Below are 17,748 nucleotides of genomic sequence, written 5' to 3' on the forward strand. Positions count from 1 at the left end.
GTGCTTTTAAACACACCTGCATATAGTTCCATCACCTGCTGAACAGCATTAGCATTTTAAGTGCTAGCATCCCTTTGTGCCTACAGTGCCACTCGCACAAATCACAGAGGGGTACGGGAAGATTTCACACCCTTAGAAAAACCGTTTTTAGATAATGTAGCTGCAGACAATTATTTATATCAGAAAGAGCAAAGCAACTAGAAACCTGTTTCCATCTGAAAACAACTTGAATGCCCAAAGTTGGGCTCTCTGGATCTACTGTCTCCTATAGAACTCCAGAGCCTTGGCAGCAACTGCCAGCCGGAACCTGACGTCTGCCCCTGGTGAAGTCACATCTGCATCCACACACCTGTCCCGAGCAGGCTCTGCAGCCAGGCGGTATCAATGATGCCACATCCCATTAGTAAAGATCCCTGGTGGAGTGTAAAGCTCCATTAGAAATATCATAATCAACGCTGCTACAGCCTATATTTAGCTGCTGTTCAGCATTTTGATAGAAAAGAGAGCACATAATCAAGTCTTGACAAGGGAGGAAAAATCCTTCTGGCTGTGTGTGAGAGCTCAGGCTGGTGCCCAGTGGCAGCTCCATCGCTCCCAGTCTGCGGGCAGATGCAGAAACGTGAGAACAGTCCTGAGGGCCAGGTCCCCTGCCACCAGCCCTGGGGACAAGCTGGTTGCTCCAGGCAGGGTGCAAGCCCAGCAGCCTGCTCCAGCATCCCCCACCCAAGGCACAGCCCGTGACACCCAGGGGACACGAGTGCTGCCTCCCCAGGCTCTTTTATTGAAAGCAAACAGACTAACAAATTTTAAAAGCCACTGTGACATGGCAAAAAAAAAGGCAGAGCATATCTCAAAATATCAAAATACGTGCTGTGTCCAGTACCTTCCCCATGGTGATGTCCTTACCCAATGGCTTCTCCAACACTCCAGGGAAAGAGAAGGGAAGGGCTGAGCAGAGATAAAGGGAAGGGAGGGACAGAAAAAAGCCTAATGCAAGTTAAACGAGATAAAGCCAGATCCTGCATCCCGCCTGCAAGCAACTGCACATCCCCCGGTCTGTCCTCCTGCTTATTTCGATATGGGAGAAGTTGCTCTCCAGAGGGCACTTTTCCAGCCCAGTCTGAAAACTTATTTTCATCTTACTTTGAAAGAGAGGGGACAGAACCTCCACCTTACTCAGAGGAAGGACGGAGAACTCACCACACAAGCTACAGCAGAAATCCAGCAACATAACAGAGATAGCAAGCAGGAAGGAAAAATAACCCTAAACTCACTTCTCACACAACTGAAAAAGGACCCAAACGAGTCTTACTGATTTACATGATTTCCCATGGAAGTAAGGGAGAAAGCTCCCACTCACCTCCACGACATGCCTGAGGATGGTGGCCCTCTGCAGATGCCTTGTTCCTGGCAAGGGAGAAGCCCTTAGACAGACCCAAGTGCACACTGCGCTAATCCAGCTCTCCTCAGTCTTCCCAGAGCCAGACTGCTTTGGAAAATGGGAAGGAGAGAAGTACGATAAGACAAGGAGCAAGGCTGAAGAGGGAGAGAGGCAGAGGAGCAGGGCAGCAGCTGCTCTAGACCTTGCTCCAGTGCTATGGCTTGGTGACAGACACACATCCCAACATGTGAGGCTATTTCCAAGCTCCAAGAGGAATAACATATATCCCAAAGAGCTCACAGCCCCAGAAGGCAAATAAGGATTTAAAAAGAAACACGCAGAAGCCAAATGGCTGCTCCTCATCCTGTGGGACAGCACAGCATTTTGGTTGTTGGTGGCTCCTCTATACACTCAATTAGGTCACTAAATCTGCCAAGCAAAGGAAACTTATAAAGGCGAAGATTTGGGGAAGAACAGCTAAATGAGGTACTGAGATTAGCCTGGGACTGGCAGAGGATGGCAGGGAGAGGGGCAGGAGAGCCTGGTTATTGCAAAGGGACAATGCTCCCAGATCTTCACAGCCACCAGCTGCTCCTGCCTGTAACACGCTGCTCAGCCTGCTCCTCCAAGGAGGTGTAACTTAGCAACCTGACCTTAAAAACTCAAAGGTTTCAGCTGTATTCGGGAAAACGAGAGATGCTACAAGCCAGGAGGAACAATTACCCACCACAACCCTCTTTTGGTACTGGGGCAAGGGCAGATGCACCTGCGCTTGGGAAGGAGGGTAAAGGCAACATGCAGCTCCTCTGCATCCTGAACCGGCCCAGCCTTTTACCAAAAGCAACAGCTGCAAAAATAAAATAAAATTAAACACAGAAAACACTTCACATCTAGTCCCTGAAATAGTTTGCAGAGACCCAGCTGGGTGTGAGGTGACAGGCAGGGGCTAAAACATGTATCCCAAAGAGCCCCCAGGTCAGAATCTCCAGGTCTAGGGCAGGAAGAGGCTTCCCAGCAGTGTCCTGCCCCAATTCCTGTCTGTGCTGGGGGCACAGCCGACTGCTGCAGGAAGGAGCCAGAAGCAGAGTGGGATCTCAGACACCCCAGCACCCCGGGGAGCCACGGTGCATGCAGGGCACTCCTCGCAGGAGCACGGGTGAGGCAGAGGAGGCTGCAAGTGCCTTAGGAACTGTTTCTGGACAGAAGGACAAGGCAACAGCAGCCTCCAGAATACAAATCCATATGGTTCAAAGCCTAAAGCAGCACTAAGGCCCCACAGAGAACAGGGAGTGAAGTTTAAGAAGATCACACAGCAGTGGGGAAGCCGAGGGAAGGAGCCTCAAAAAACAGAGCCCAAGGATTTAGGAAGAAGGCATCCCTCACAGAGCAGCCGCATGTGTTCAAATCACCATCATTTGCTCTGAAAACCTTATCAACTGTTAACAAACTCATGTGTCACTGATACTTTTCCAATGTCCCTATGAATCGCAAAGCCAATGAAAATCACCAATAAATCTTCCTTTCACATTAAAAAAAAAAAATCTAAACAGACAATCTTCTTTCTCCACTGCCCTGTATACACACCTGAGCTAACTATCCAGCAGCCAACACAGAAGCCACAGACCCACACCAGTTCTCATGTCACATGTAGTGACAATCCATCCCTTCCTTGAGGCAGGACACCCCCCATCACGCTGAGCCATGATTTTAGCAGGAGAAAAGAGCAGCCAGCTCCACCAAGGAAGGTAACCAGTTTAACAGAGAAGCCTGAGCATCGCTGCACAGAACAGCTGAGCCCCACACACCGTCCTGTCCCCACCCGGGCAGCTCCTCTCCACCTGCTGCTGTGTCCTTCCCTGCTCCCAAGAACATCCCTGGAGCACAAGAAGTTCAGACAGTCTTAGGCCTGCCCTGTGGGCCACACGACCATGCTTGGTTACTTCTGGGAACAAAGGAGGAGGCAGCAGCAACCCCTTCTGCTGCCTGCATAGAGCACAGCTGGTGTCCCCAGTGCAGGAGCAGTTCAGCTGTGCAATATCTCCCTCTTCCCTATTCAAGCCAAGCCTCCAAAAAACTGTCTTTGTGCTGTTAAAAGGTAACAGGAGCTGAAGAGCAGAGGATGAGAGCTGGAAACAGAGCATCTTTTATCTGGCTGTGAAACAGTTTCAAAGCAAAACAAAAACCAAAACAGCATCCAGCTTGCAAGTTCAGAAAAAAATAAAAAAAAAAATACACAACACACACACAAGCCATGTGAAGCTATAAAAATACCTTCCCAAGCTCAGCTGTGAGCTGGTAAACACCATGATTTCCACCAGCTGGTTTGCAAAAGCTTTCTGTCCTGCCATGTCTCTAACTTGAAGTGCATCTCTCCACCAGGGGCCATTGCCCAGGCACTGAACAAAACACCACCCAGCACCAGGGAAATAATTGCTTCTGTCCCTGCAATACTGTGTTTCAATTAGGACGAGAGACACAGGCTCCAGGGGCTGCTGGGAGGTGCAGGAGAGGAGGTTGCACACACCACGAGCCAGGAATCATCATGAGAGCCTCAGCAAAACACTTGAGAAGAGCTTCGTGGAGAAGGACCGGTCCATGCCTGCTGCCCCCTGAAGTCCAGCTGTGCCCCAGGACCCAGCCCTGGAGACCGACTGCCACTCTGCCGGCACCACCAACACCATCCCACCCGTCCAAACAGGTCAACAGGCAAAGCCGCCCCAGCCAGCCAACCTACACACAGCTCCAGGGAAACACACTTCACATCAGCAGTTCTGCATCCAAGCATCAAGGCTTTGTCTTATAGCAACACTTCCTTTTCAACATTTGCTTAAATGCAATTGTTAAAAAGAGAAAAGGAAATACTGGAGGGGCAGACACTGCTGTTCATTTATCCAAAGTATTCGGGTTTCTTTGTTAAAATAACGGTTTATTTCTGTCTCCATTGCAGGCAGTGAACCAAACCCCCAGCCAGCGGGGAGCTCTCCCCAGTGCCCAGCTCACACACACACCACAGCGGTCCCTGCCATCAGTCACCCTGCCCTGACCAGACACCAGCACACAGACACACTCTGTCCCTGCGATGCCACCAGACCATCCCCTCCACATCCCGCAGGGGAGACGAGCCCTGGGCACCCTCTTGCCCACCCACACACCGTTAATGGGTGAAGCTGGCACTGAGCTCTCAGGAGGGCTCTGGCAGAGGTGCCCTGCCCAGAGCTGCTGGACTTGCAACAAAACCAGAAGTCCAAAGACAGAGTCTCCTGGGCCAGGGAAAGAAGCAGAAACACACTGTGTGAACACTTATCCTGCTCACGGAGCTCTCTGTGATAAATGGAGAAAGAGGGCAGACAAAGGTGAACACATGAATCCCAGCTCCACGGCAGAGCAGACGAGCATCCTCCTTCCCGACAGCTCAAGAGCGTGACCTGCATCCTCAGGGACCGGTGTCGCAAATGCCTCAGGGTCCCCACGCCCATAGCCAGGCTCTGCCTTCCAGGCACCTGCAAAGCCGAGAGGATGGCCACAGGCATCAAGGATGCTCCACAGGGAACACAGGAGGCTCACAGATCACTCTCCAAGAGAAAGAGCGCCCAGGCTGCACTCCCCACCTTATTAAGAAGGATATTTTAGATTAACTAGGAAGCTCACCCACAGATCTTGCACACAGAAACTCAGCTCACAAGCAGGATGCAACCCTCAGGGACAAATCAATGACTCAGAAACACAGCCAGCCCCAGGGCAGGTGAGGGACAAAGTATGTTTGGGACACAGCCGCTCTGCAACAGGCACATTAAATCAGAGGAGAAACCAGCCCAGAGAAAAGTAATGTAGTTCCTTGCTTTAAATGACAAACCTTTCAGTTCCACACCATTATTAACCATATACTGACATTTGAATGTGGGAAAAAGGAGAGATGAGAAGGGGTGATGTGACCTAAAGGCTGGGACAGAGCTAAAGCCTCCCACTTCCCAGGTTCACAAGACACAGAACCACAGAGCTGCGCCCTGGCTCCCGCTTTTCTTTTGCGGCCATTACTCATCTCCTGTTTGCACTTGAAGAATTTCAGAGACAAAAGCTAATGAAGCATAAGTAACATGGAAGACAAGCATCCTGGCTCAAATTTTCAAAGGCTGGATAACTTGCAAGATAAAAACTGCCTCCTTTGCATTTGCAAACACATTTCAGGGAGGGCGGGATGCCCAGCACTGCAGCCACCTCCAGCACCCACCGCCCTCCTCTCACCAGCCCTGCACCGGCACAAAATCACCAATGCAGGACCAGAAACACAATGTTCATCTGCTGCTGCCCCCCCAGCACAACACAGCCCCAGCTCCATGGCCAGACTGCTGATCCTGCTCCCAGTCTCATGACATAGGGCTGGTCTCCCCCGTTGTTTCAAAATCCAAGTTACACGACAGAGGAGACAAAAAGCCACTGAGATCATCTTGGAAAGGACACTGCTGCTCCTGACAAACACAGGGAGACACATCAGGCGTGAATTCTGCATGCTCCAGCACAGAAAGCATAAAAGACACTTGAGACGTCTGTCGGAGCCACTTTGTTTTAAATCCTATAATTTCTGCAGTGTGACCAAGTTTTCCAGCACTTGAGGCCACCAATGGCAAGGCTGGGTGATCTCTGACTACCAGCCCCTAACAAAAATAATTATTTCATATGTTTTGCTAAAAAAAAAAATAATAATCATAGGCCTGGAGAGTATGTTGTTTTAAACCCTCCTGGGCATAACCTTCCATCCAGAGCCTTAGGCTGGTTTGTTTTCCTCTGAAGCACCAGAATGTCAGTAACATGAGAGGCAGGTCAGCACCATAGTCAGATGGTCAACAAGCCCATTCAACAAGACAGATTTTTACGGTTCCTACATTTCACAGTAACATCCCTTAAAAACACTGTTTTCAGTGAAGGAGCAATGAATGCTGTGCGGGGCTGGCAGCAGAGCTTTCGGCACAGGCAGGCCTCTCTCCGACAGCTGCTCGCGGAGGCGCTCGCCTCTGCCCTCGTGGGCTGGGGAGTTAATGGGTTTTATCTGTCTGATGAAAAACGAGTGAGGAGCAAACAGCCCAAGAACAGCAGAAAGGAAGCAAACCCAGGTCTTCGCAGCAGGGTGTTGGTCAGCTGCCAGGCTCAGAGGAGCAGCCCCAGCTCTAGGAGTGCAGAGGCCAGGCAGGAGCAGCCAGGTGTGCGTTTCCTCCAGGACAGACTCAGGTGTTGTCCCAGCCAGCCCCAGGGCCTCACTGCACAACGTCACCAGCACCGACAGCAAGAAACTGCTCTGTGGGACTGGGCTGCGGGTCCATCCCACAGATGCAAAGCCCAAAAGCATCTCGTTTCTAAGCAAGAGCCCAGGCACAGCTTGAGCTGCGAGGCTGGCTGTGAGCAATTCCAGCTCAGCACCCACGGAGAAGGGCAGACGAGTTCTGCCAGGTTGAGCACATACCTGCTGCTGCCTCTCAGGATGAAAACCAGCCCCTAAAATCCTCAGATTGAATAAGCTCTGGATCTTCCCACCTCTCTCTGGAAAAGACAAACATTAAAAGCCAGCACAGCTGCTTGCTTCAGAGCCTTGCAACACAAACCTATGGAAAACCCACTTCTCCAGTTCCTTTTCTCTCTGCAGCCCAGCGCTGGGGCTGCACTCTCCTTTCCTCCCTTGCACGGCCACTTATACCTAATCAAACACCACTACAAGGGGTTAATAACACCATTAATAAGAATTGCTTTTATGCTTCGGTCACAGGATGTATTTTCCCCATGCGTTCCCCAAAAATATTCTCCTACGGGCTGCTGGGTGGTTTGTGCAGGAGGAGGCTGCAGCCACCGCACCAGAGAGCACGGGAGGACAAACCGCCAGCAGACCAGCCAACACCACACAGGGAATTTCCTGAGCACCAAACCTTCGAGATAAAAACAGCCTCTGTTGCTCATGCTTATAAACGTGATACAGTTTTTATGCCACTGGAAGGCCATCAAGGTGGTAGGAATAAATGACCTGTGAGTTTCTATTGCTCCAAGTGACAGCCCCTTGCAGCCTCAGGGGTGCATCTCTGGAGACTTCTGTAACGTGCATCAGGACATAGTCCTAAATTTTAGCTATTTGTTCCCTAAAGCAACAGAAAAATGAAGCTTTCCAGCTTTTCCACAAACAGGGATTTGCAGACAAAAAAAAAAGACTCAGAGGTGGTGAGCTGAATTCTGCACACATAGCAGGCAGCAGTGGGCCTGGAGCATTAGGTGGGAATGAACACCAGCTCTGGTGGCTTCCAAACACCAAAGGCCCATGGAAGCACATGGGTGCTCTGGGTAACGGTGCAGGCACCCAAGAAGTTGCCTTGGGCAGGGGTGAGGGCTGGGGCTCTGCTCCGCTCCCCCCACACCAAAGCAGCTGCCAAAGCCAGCTAACAAGGAGGAGCTGCTTATTCCCACCTGCATTCTTTCCCATCAAAAAATGCAAACTAAAAATATATTGCATAAATTTGTATAATTGCCAGCTATTCCTACAGGAGAAGGGCACAGAATTTTTAAACAAAAAAACCCAACTTTTTAATTATTAAAGAAAGTATTCTGGTCTTCCCATTTGAAGTATTCTAATCAGAAGTCTCACTTTTTTCTTTCCTCTTTAAAATGTTTCTTCCTTGATGTAGAAAAAGTCCCCTTTGTCAACCCAACCCCTTTCCTCTCCAACTCTCCAGGATCCCCATCTCTGTGATTCTGTGATCTCAGCCCAGCTCCTGCAGGAGAACATCAGCTGGATGCTCTCTCAGGAACAGCCCTCTCCTCCTGCGCTGGCTGTTCCCCCAGCAAGGGGTTTGAAGGAGATAACCCACTCATTGAGCTTCCCCACAGGAGGGTGCCAGGCTGGGCACATCACTGCTCTGTCTCTGATATCCCACCCCTGCATGGGGGCCAGGTCAAGGCTGGTCACTTTTAGGAAGTCCCTCAGCATCCAAGGACAGGTGGCTGTTTGCAGGACAGGTCCTCCCCTGCTCAGCCTCCTGCACCAGGGTGCCGAGCACACCAGCAGGGTGATGGACAGAGGATACTCTGTGCTCAGACCCCTCCAAATCACAATGGCATCTCCTCCCTGCTCCCCCAGGTTCTGCCCCCCATCCTCATGGGCTCCCCATGCACCATTCAGCTCAACATCTCCTTGAGGCACACAAAGTCCCTTCCCTTCACCTCCAAAGGCAGGCAATGCTGATGCCACCAGATAACTTGACAGCCCTTAGCAGGGCAGACAACATTCCCATAGCCCCCTTGAGCCTGGCAGGGCCCCCTCAAAACCCAGTCCCAGCTGGGGAGCAGCATTTGCTCCATGAGCAAAGCAAGAAATGTCCCTCATGCCCAGGGCTGCCCTGCATAGGCAGGAGCAGGCTGAGAAGGGCAAACCAGGACAACCCTCCATTCAGAAATCACCCTCTTACCAGCCACCGCTTTTATTAGAAGCTGTTAAAATTCACATCCGCTGTCTGAAATCACTTCCTTCCCCTTCTCCGTGCGCAAGTCCCGGTGTGTATTGCTGGTGCTTCTGTTTCCTACCTGCACACCCACCCAGTTGTGACTCAGTGCCAAAACAGTGGGTGAATGAGGAATCAAACAGTCTTTCTAGCAACCGTGACTCACAGGCCAAGGCTTTCTGCTGAAGAAGTTTTCTGTAGTCATGCTACATATGTAATTCCCTTTAATACCAGCATAACTTCCCCTTCCTCCTGCTACATCATCCAATGCCATTCCAAAATAAAGGATGACTATTTTTTTGCTGCCTAATCCAGGCAAAGATTAGCTTCAGCTTGCGCAGAAAACAGTCATCTCCAAACCTCATCTCCTGTCCCAAAGATTAGCTTTAAAAGGAGGCCAGAAGCTAGGCATAAAGGAAGAACACATGTCCTTTAGCTCTGGATACAACATGGCCCCAAAACCCATCAGTACAACACTGGGAGCTCAGGTGTGCTTTTCCAGCCTGTCCGATCCAGAAAGCTGGAATTTCCCAGCCAGCTCCCAGGCCCACATGTGCCTGTGCTTTCATAAGAGAGAACTTAAACACACCTCTACCTGCAGGCTCTTGAGGAGCATCAACAGGCAGAGCAGACCAGAGAAACAAGGCACAATGGACTCTGTCCACACAGCCCCACCATTACCATGCCGGTGTCAGGCACCACAACTGTGCCAGAAAGGAGGGAGCCTGCAGCCCACGGTGAGACCGAGGGTGCTGGAACTGAAAAGGCACCCAGGCATCCCCCAGTGCACAGAAACCACCATGGAGAACCAGGACGTGTCAGGTTCTGGTGGTATCCTTGGCAAGGATACATTTGATGGGAAAAGAGATTTCTGCTCCCCAAGCCCTTCCTGCTAGATCACAGTCACAGTGATGCAAACAACTGCAGAGAGCAAAGCTAAAAAGCCTCTTTAGGTTTAATATGCAAAGCCCAGGCAGCTCAATCAGGCAACAAAAGCTAAATGTCATTTCCTCCCATGGCACCACTGCTCTGCTCGCAACACAGAACCGTTTACATCTGACAGCTTGTCATCTTTGTGAGACACCAGGGATGTGGCACTCGCACAGCCTGGGGGAAAGCTGAGGAGAGGGGAGGAGGTGTACTTCACCCCACCACACACCACCAGCACGGGGGGTGAAGGAGGCAGCTGCAAAACGCAAGAGCTGAAAGGCAGTGGTCACCCCAAGAGCCACAACCACACAGCGCTGCGATGCCAGGCGAGGTGGGAAAGAACAGCAGCAGCACTCCCAATTTCAAACAAGCTTCACTCAACCACACGTAAGCTGCACTTGAGGACAAGGATCCATCCATCCAACCACGCACCCCGAAGGACCCTGTGACCCTCCATCCAGCTCCCCAGCCAAGCATCTCCCCACCTGAAAAGAGCTGAAGTTTTCAGCTGCAGCTCAAAGCTTTCTCCTGTTTTTGCAGAGCCATGCAAATGATACTGGCTAAGCAGGAAAGATGCAGACCTTTGTTTTCTCTTTTAAAATGCAGGCATCTTTCCATATTGGCATGTCATTTGGAAGCAGAAAGCTTTTGTTCAAAACATGTCAAAAAACAAAGGGGGGAAAGTCAGTCAAACTATCAGCCATGTATGAGACCCTCAGTGCCCTTTGCGGGCAGGATACAGTACTCGGGGAAAATGGTCCACATGCATGTATTTACAAGACTAAATATGCTGCAGGTGGGTGCACAAGACAGACTTGAGCATCTATAGGGGCTGGCAGATGGACAGAGGCTCCTCTGGAGCTCCAGGCACTGCCCCACTGTTCTGCACACCCCAACTGGCTGCTTGCTCCCTCCTAACAGCTCTGACTCTTACATGTATTTAAAACAGCCAGAATTGACCAAAAACTCACGTATTTGGACTTGGAAGGAGTGGGCTCAGTCCCCAGAACCGTGTCTCATGCAACTTTGGGCAATGAGTCCCCTCACTCTAAAAGATCAGGTTTGTGACAACCCAAGGAACCTGAATACACATTAGTTCGCAGGACCTGACGAGATGCACCCCAGAGTCCCAAGGAAACTGACTGATGAAGTTGCCAAGCCACTCTCCATGATATTTGAGAAGTCGTGACAGTCAGATGAAGTCCCTGGGGACTGGAAAAAGGGATGGAGTGACTACATCAGTGGGTAAGGGAAGACCTACAGATGTTGTCTGTCTGAACTTCTATAAGGCCTTTGACATAGTCCCCCACAAGGTCCTTCTCTCTAAATTGGAGATATACAGATTTGATGGGTGGACTGTACAGTGGATGACAAATGGGGACTCTTGCAAGGTTGCACTGTTAGCCAGAGGTGAAAGACTTGCTGCCATTTTTCTCATGCTGTGTGCAGCTAACACAAGATTTGCTCCTTCCGTGCAGTTTTCCAGCCCCAAAACTTGCCAGTTCCTCCTCCTCTTTGCCATCATAGCCACATGCTTGAACATAAATGCACTGCCAGAGCTGAAGAGATATTTTTAAACACCCAAAAACAACTAAGCACAATCCTGCCAGGAAAATATTGCCTACTACCCCTCCCCACTCACCTACCTCAAAGTCCATCAAACCACAAAGCAATGAACATGGATCAGGATATCAGTGTGAAAATACCCCCAAAGGAGGGGAGGTAACAGCTCCCAGAGCAGCTCCTCAGTCCAGCCTCCCACAAGGACCAAGTCCAACAGAAGAGCAGGGACACCCAGACCCACCTCTGCTCCCCCTGCAAGTCCAAAGCTTGGAGCATCACCCACAGCACCATTCCTTCAGCTGGAGATCATCTAATGACATGGGCAAAATGGGTTGGGCAAGTTGGAATTTTTATGTAATTTAATTCTTAGATAATTTAATTCATTGCTAATTAACACTGTCTTCCAATCACCAACTCAGGTATTGAGAGAAAAGGCACTGAAACCATAAAGCAAACACCCTGCCCACTCTCTGGCTTAGCACAAGCCAAGCACCTCTCATCCCCATTTTCCAAGCTCAACTTCCCGGGGTTTCACCACAGGTCACATCACCAGGAAAGAGCTCCTCTCCTGGTGTCCACCAAGGACAGAGGCTCTTCAACCCTTAAGTTCTCACAGGTCTTCAGCTCTGTTGCCTCCATAGCCAGAGTTCTCCCCCAAAGAGGGACACAAGATCTAAAACTAGGCACTAATTTCTTCTCCTTCTTCCCCCATCCTGAAGATCTTCTCCATAACCAGGTTGGCACTCCAGGTACACATCAGTCCCACTCCGTGGGGAATGTACAGGGCTCTGGGGACCACAGAGGAGGGGAGAAGTGACAGCTGTCAAAGAGGGAAGGTGTCATCAGTCTCCCAAAGCCAGGTGAGCAGATCTAGCTAAGAATGGTACTGGGACAGAGAGAAAGCCACTAAATCAAACAGCCTCAGAGTTTGTGCCTGGAGAACAAGACGCCTCCCAAAAGCCACCCTAGACAGCATTCATTTGGGATTTTTAATGACATGCCATTTGTTACTGCTGCGAGTCACAGCTCCCACAAAAGGACTGGCATTCCTGGGGGGCTTCTACTTGCTGGCACTGCATTCAGGCAGAGATCAACTCCAAGAGTCTCCTTGAGAAATTCTCCAAAAATGGTTAACTCCACCAGGTGACACCAGATCCCCGTCTTCCCAGGACTTCAGTCCAGGACTCTGCCAGGCTGGATTGCTGATAAGCAGCCTTGGCTGTCACCAGCCGCCTGGAAAGGCACCAGCCTGCTTCATAAACTTCAGCTCAGCCAGGAGCCTGCCCCAGCACACGCAGCAGAGCAAGGCCTTTTTCTCAGCCTGGTTACAAGATAATAGCCTTCTCAGTTTTCTGATGCGCTTTCAAAAGCTGCAGGAACCCAAAATTAGTTGTTCAGCCCTTTCAGTTTAAAAATAGCTGACTAAATAGATAAGCTATTTTATATAACCTGTCTTTTCCTTTCATTACTCCTCCATGCCAGCAGCAGACCCCCTCTATCTGTCCTGCCAAACATGCAGAGAGCTGGCACAAGTACTTCAAGGCTGGCACCACAAGACAACACAAAGAACAAAACCCCCAAACCTTAGTAGCACCCTCAGCCCCTCCTGCCTTTTGCCCACAGACATCCGCATCCAGCACTACAGCCTCTGAGCTGCAGAGAAATCAACCTCTGCGATGCTCTCGTCCTCCATCCTGCACAAGGCAGTACAGCTCCAAAATCAGTCATGTTGAGCATTTGCTTCATCCATCAGTGCTTCTACTAGATTGAAAAAAGTTACTGCAAATAAATAGCACACACACTTTCCTGAGATAAGCTCTGGCTGGTATGTTTACATTCAATCACAAGCTGCATGCTGGGGACACTCTGATCTCCAGCTTGTCACACCTGTAGCCTCTCAGCCCCCAGTGACCTGACTGTCCAAGTGATGTAATAACTTGGAGCAACCATGCCAGAGCAGAGCATCCATCCTCCTGCTGAGCATAGCTGGTGAGTCTCGGGTTGGAAAAGCCTCCAGCTGACATAACAGCAAAGGTGTAAATCACAGCAGAGCAGGAGGGCATGGGACACATTGGAGGTTGAAGAGCTCCCGCAAGCAACATGTTTGCCTGAGAACATCTAAACATGGGGAGAGACAACGCTACTATCGTGCTCCTCTTTTGTGCATAAGTTTGAACCCACAAATTCCCAAATCAGGCAGACTTACTCAACCTACCTCATAAGCACTGCTTTATCTGGAGGCGTAGCTTAAAAATGCAGGCATATTACTGAAGACCATAACTACACGCCTGCTAATATCTATTAGGTCCTATGAGAATGCATGGAACCTAGTCCTATATTTAGAATTTAATAATTCCAGTTAGTGCATCCTCTTTACTGGGGACCTGCCACCTACATCTGTTTGCGGTAGTCCCATGGGAACACACGGTTTTGGCGAGAGCAGTGGGAGCCCTGCTGCCCTGAGCCACATGAAGGCAAGGACAGGGCTCCTGGGGTCTGTTACACATCACACTGCCAGCCTGGGATGCAGGATCTCCAGTACCTCCATACACATGGAAATGTGGGGTGTGAGCATTTCTATTCCTTGTTTAATTACAGTATGTTTGGGATTGGAAGGGACCTCAGAAGATCATCTAGTCCAATCCCCCATATTAGCGTGAAGAAATTAAATAAAACCTGAAAGTTGTTCATCAGAGCTAGAAAAAGAACCACCTAGAGAAAGGACAGGGCCAGACATGAGAACAGATGCCTTTAATTTGCATTCAGCTCTTCAGCCAGTTCAGTTTCAGTCAAGGGTCTCACCTGGGGCTTCTCAATGTACAGACATCAGGGACGGGGCAAAGACGGCAAAATCTCAAGTAGCTTAGGCGAAAAGTGACACTGATTTCAAAAGCATCCCATACTTCAATCAACACTTATTTTTACTTCCATAATCAACCATGTGCAATCAAGGGAACAGGCTCAATATCCGCAGGTGCACTCGAGCCCTGTCCCTGGGGAGTTAGAGGCACTGGGATGCGTCAGCCTGGAGGAGCTGCCTGGCTCTGGGGACAAAACCTGGGAAGGAGAGGGCAGAGCTTGGCCACAGTGGTGCCACCCAGACACACGTGGAAACCTCTGCTTGGGAGAACCACATCCTCCGGCCCCACACAGCGCAGAGCTTCAACAGCTGAGACCGAGGCATGGCGAGCCACACTCCAGAACAAGGGAAGCACTCAATCATGCCCACACTCGGCACCCCCCAAAGAAATCTGATACATGAGCTACACATCAGCAACATCACTTTTGTGGCTAATGCCCCAGAGCTAGGAAGGTACCATGACATCTCCCTTTACATAGGAAACCACCCAACTACCCTAAAACCACAAGATCTAAGACTGTAGCACCCCGTGCATAGAGGATAGATATGGTGCACCCAGGAGCCCCTCCTCACCTTCCTCATGCCACAGAGAGGACAAGACATGGCACACACTCACTCTCCATGTGGTGCTCTGCAGAGCTGAGGTGCTTCAGGCAGCACCTGAAGAACCAACCTTCCTTGCACCCAGTTCTGCATGAGCTCAGCAAAAACCCACAGGCAGAAAACAGAGTTTCTGTCCACAATACCAAGTAAGAGCTGAACAAAGCTCCTGGCTCAGCAATGAACACTTATGCATTTCTGGAGAAACTGTGCCATGCTTTGAGTGAGCAGGGAAGAGGCGACCATCTCCTGTAAGCGCTGAGTGAAGAGGGGAGACAGCAAGAGCACAACACATCTCAGCAGCAACACAGAGGGGCCCAAGTGACAGACCTCCAACTTCTTTTTGATCTGCACAGATACTTTAATAACCTTCACAGAGCATGAGATGCTCAATAACCAGGGAAGAAGGTGAGTGGATATGTTGGTGCTATTTTTTCCCCCCACATATCCCCACATAGATTCACACTCCTCCAGAAGCAGGGGGGCACAGCATGCTGATCAGCAGGAGGATTTGGGGATACACACTGCTCAGGCTGGTAAGCCTCTGCCCCACCATGAGCTGTCATTAAGGGGAGAAGCCCAGAGCAGCATCAAGTGCCAGCTATGTCCCACAAACTGCTTGTAATATCCAAGGAGAGATACACTGCCCAGGCACAGAGCAATTTTCTTAATTGCAATAACTGTTTACATTGCAAAACAAGGACATGTTCACCCTACAGCTGGTGCTGGCCTTGCTGCCTCCCAGCATGACCCTGAACACCCCAATGGCAGCACACTCCCAGGGGACTTCCAGTCAGCCCAAGGCCACCCCTCCCAGTTCCCAACCTGTTCCCCTTACCAATTTGCACCCCAAACAAGCTGATGATGAACTGTGTGTGTCTACCCAGAGGAGCCCCCTTCCTATTGCACCCTGTCCCCAGCCGCAACTGAGAGAGCCCCCAACCCCTCCTCGCTGCTGCTTGCCAGGAGGCTCCATCAGCACCATGTACACACACGCTTTCAGCTCCACCTGTGAAGCCACTTCTTGGTGCCTGTGCAGGCAGAGAGTTTGCACCTGAGAGGCAGAAGGAAGGAAGGGCAGTTGCAGTGCAATAACCTTGCTACCATAATGAGGAGACAGTGCAGCAGCATAACGCAGAAAGCAGAAGACAGAGACAAGCAGGTACACATGCACATGGTTACTCAGTAGACACCCAAGATGTACCACCAACACCTGGGATGTGCCCTGGACAGGGATACAGACACAGGGGCACGGAGCCTGCCAGAGACATCCTGTGGCAATGAGCCACTCAGAAGCCCCAGACAGGACCAAGGTGATGCTTCCAGAGCTCTTGGCTTGCTCCCAGCCCCCAGAGAGGGAAAGGGAAAGCAAAACATCAAGGACTGCATCTCCCACCCCACAGCTCCCAAGCACACACAGAGGTGCCAGGACAGAAGGGCCACTGCCACCCCGTACCTGCACTCGGTGACACTACAGCAATAACTCCCGCTTCGCCGGCTCCGCCGCCCAGAGCGCAGCTCCGTTCTCGACTTCCTCAGGCTGAAGTACTCTGTCAACTTCCCAAACGAAGCCATGGCGTCCAAGTGTGCTCCCACCTGTGTCCCTGGGCGCCGGTCCCACTGCACGCTCATGCATGCTACGGCGCGGCTGCACTCGCTACCCCGCACACTCCGTCAGCACACAGGACCAGGAAGGGAGCGCTGCGAGTCAGAGAGCGAGAAACGGCACCAGGCAGGAGGAGATCAGCCAAGAATTACTTGTTGGACAGTCCACAGAGTGCTCCATGGCAAGCCCTCAAATTCTGAGGGCTGGAAGCCAACCGCAGGCACTGGGTTGCACGAAAGGAGCTGGTGTCTGCACACTTATGTATTGTGATGCTGCAGAGCTGAATTAAAGAGTAGGGGCTGAAAAATAATAGCGCCTGCTAGAAAGGATCTCTCAGTAGCAATGGCACAGGTCTGCAAGCCCCCATGATGAGCAGCCACTCGGCAGGCCTGTGGGAAGGTGGCCCAGAGCAGCTGCAGTGGCCACCAGCCAGGCGAGGAGACGCCGTCCGGATCAGAAAACGATGAAAGACCCCCCCCAAAAAAAAAAAATCAGCTGTTCAGATGAATTTCCAAAGGGTCTGTTCTTAAAGCATACAGAGATCAGCACAGTAGGTAGAGATGATCCCCACTTGTTCTTCTTGCAGCTATTCAGAGTTCAACAGTTTTCCTCTCTCTGTTTTCCAAAGCAGAAGGCACCCCTTAGCCTCCAGCAGCACCCACCTAACACATTTTTCCAGCCTGTCACCAAACACCTGAGCACAAGGGGAGAGACAGACATTTAAAGCGAGTCTGATCCAGACAGAGGTCACCTGCGGGCTCTGCTTCTCCAAGCTCCAGCACAAAGCCTCTCTACAGCAGACAGCAGATAAAGGGATGCTGCTAACCCGAAGGGAAATCCTACTGCCAAGCCTCCCCTAGTCAGGAGCACTTGTCTCTGCATCCTCAGTGCCTGACGCCAGCTGGGCGGAGGAAAAACAAGGGCTTCCAAAAAAAAATAAAAAATAAAAAAAGCTACAGCCCCACAGAGCAAAGGCAGATTAAGTCAGTGAAGCGCATCCAGGGGAAGGGGTGTCTGACCAAAACTCCCAACCATGGCAAGAGATCCTCGAGAAAACAGCAAAGAAAACCAGCATTAACTCAACTGGAAGACCAGCAAGCTACCTTCACATCTTCTTGATCTCTCTGTTGCGGATGCCATGTTAAAAAAAATAAACAAACCCCAATTCATTGCTATTTCCCTGCTTAGAGCCATTCGCTGCAAGCAGCCTGCTCCACCGACCATCCGCTGCTGAAATCCTGCTGTGCGCCTTGCCGAGCCCCATTTCCATCCTCCCTTATTTTCCTCCAGGCTCTGGTTCAGCTTCCCGCTCCAAATTAAACGCCTGAAGCAGCCG

The 17,748-nt window shown here is 50.7% G+C and overlaps 1 protein-coding gene across 1 annotated transcript in view; it reads right to left on the bottom strand.

The window, feature by feature from the left end:
• LOC308046429 (ankyrin repeat and fibronectin type-III domain-containing protein 1-like) overlaps positions 1-16,381 on the bottom strand; it is a gene marked incomplete at its 5' end in the record, with an annotated part of 178,025 nt that extends 161,644 nt beyond the window's left edge. The window contains one exon of the mRNA XM_080354251.1: positions 16,263-16,381. Coding sequence (XP_080210377.1) covers positions 16,263-16,381 — 119 coding nt within the window. The remainder of the gene's footprint in view (positions 1-16,262) is intronic.
• Between the last annotated feature and the right edge of the window lie 1,367 nt (positions 16,382-17,748).

This window comes from Nesoenas mayeri, assembly GCF_963082525.1.
Source record: "Nesoenas mayeri genome assembly, chromosome: 15".
In the NCBI taxonomy this organism is placed as follows: Eukaryota; Metazoa; Chordata; class Aves; order Columbiformes; family Columbidae; genus Nesoenas; species Nesoenas mayeri.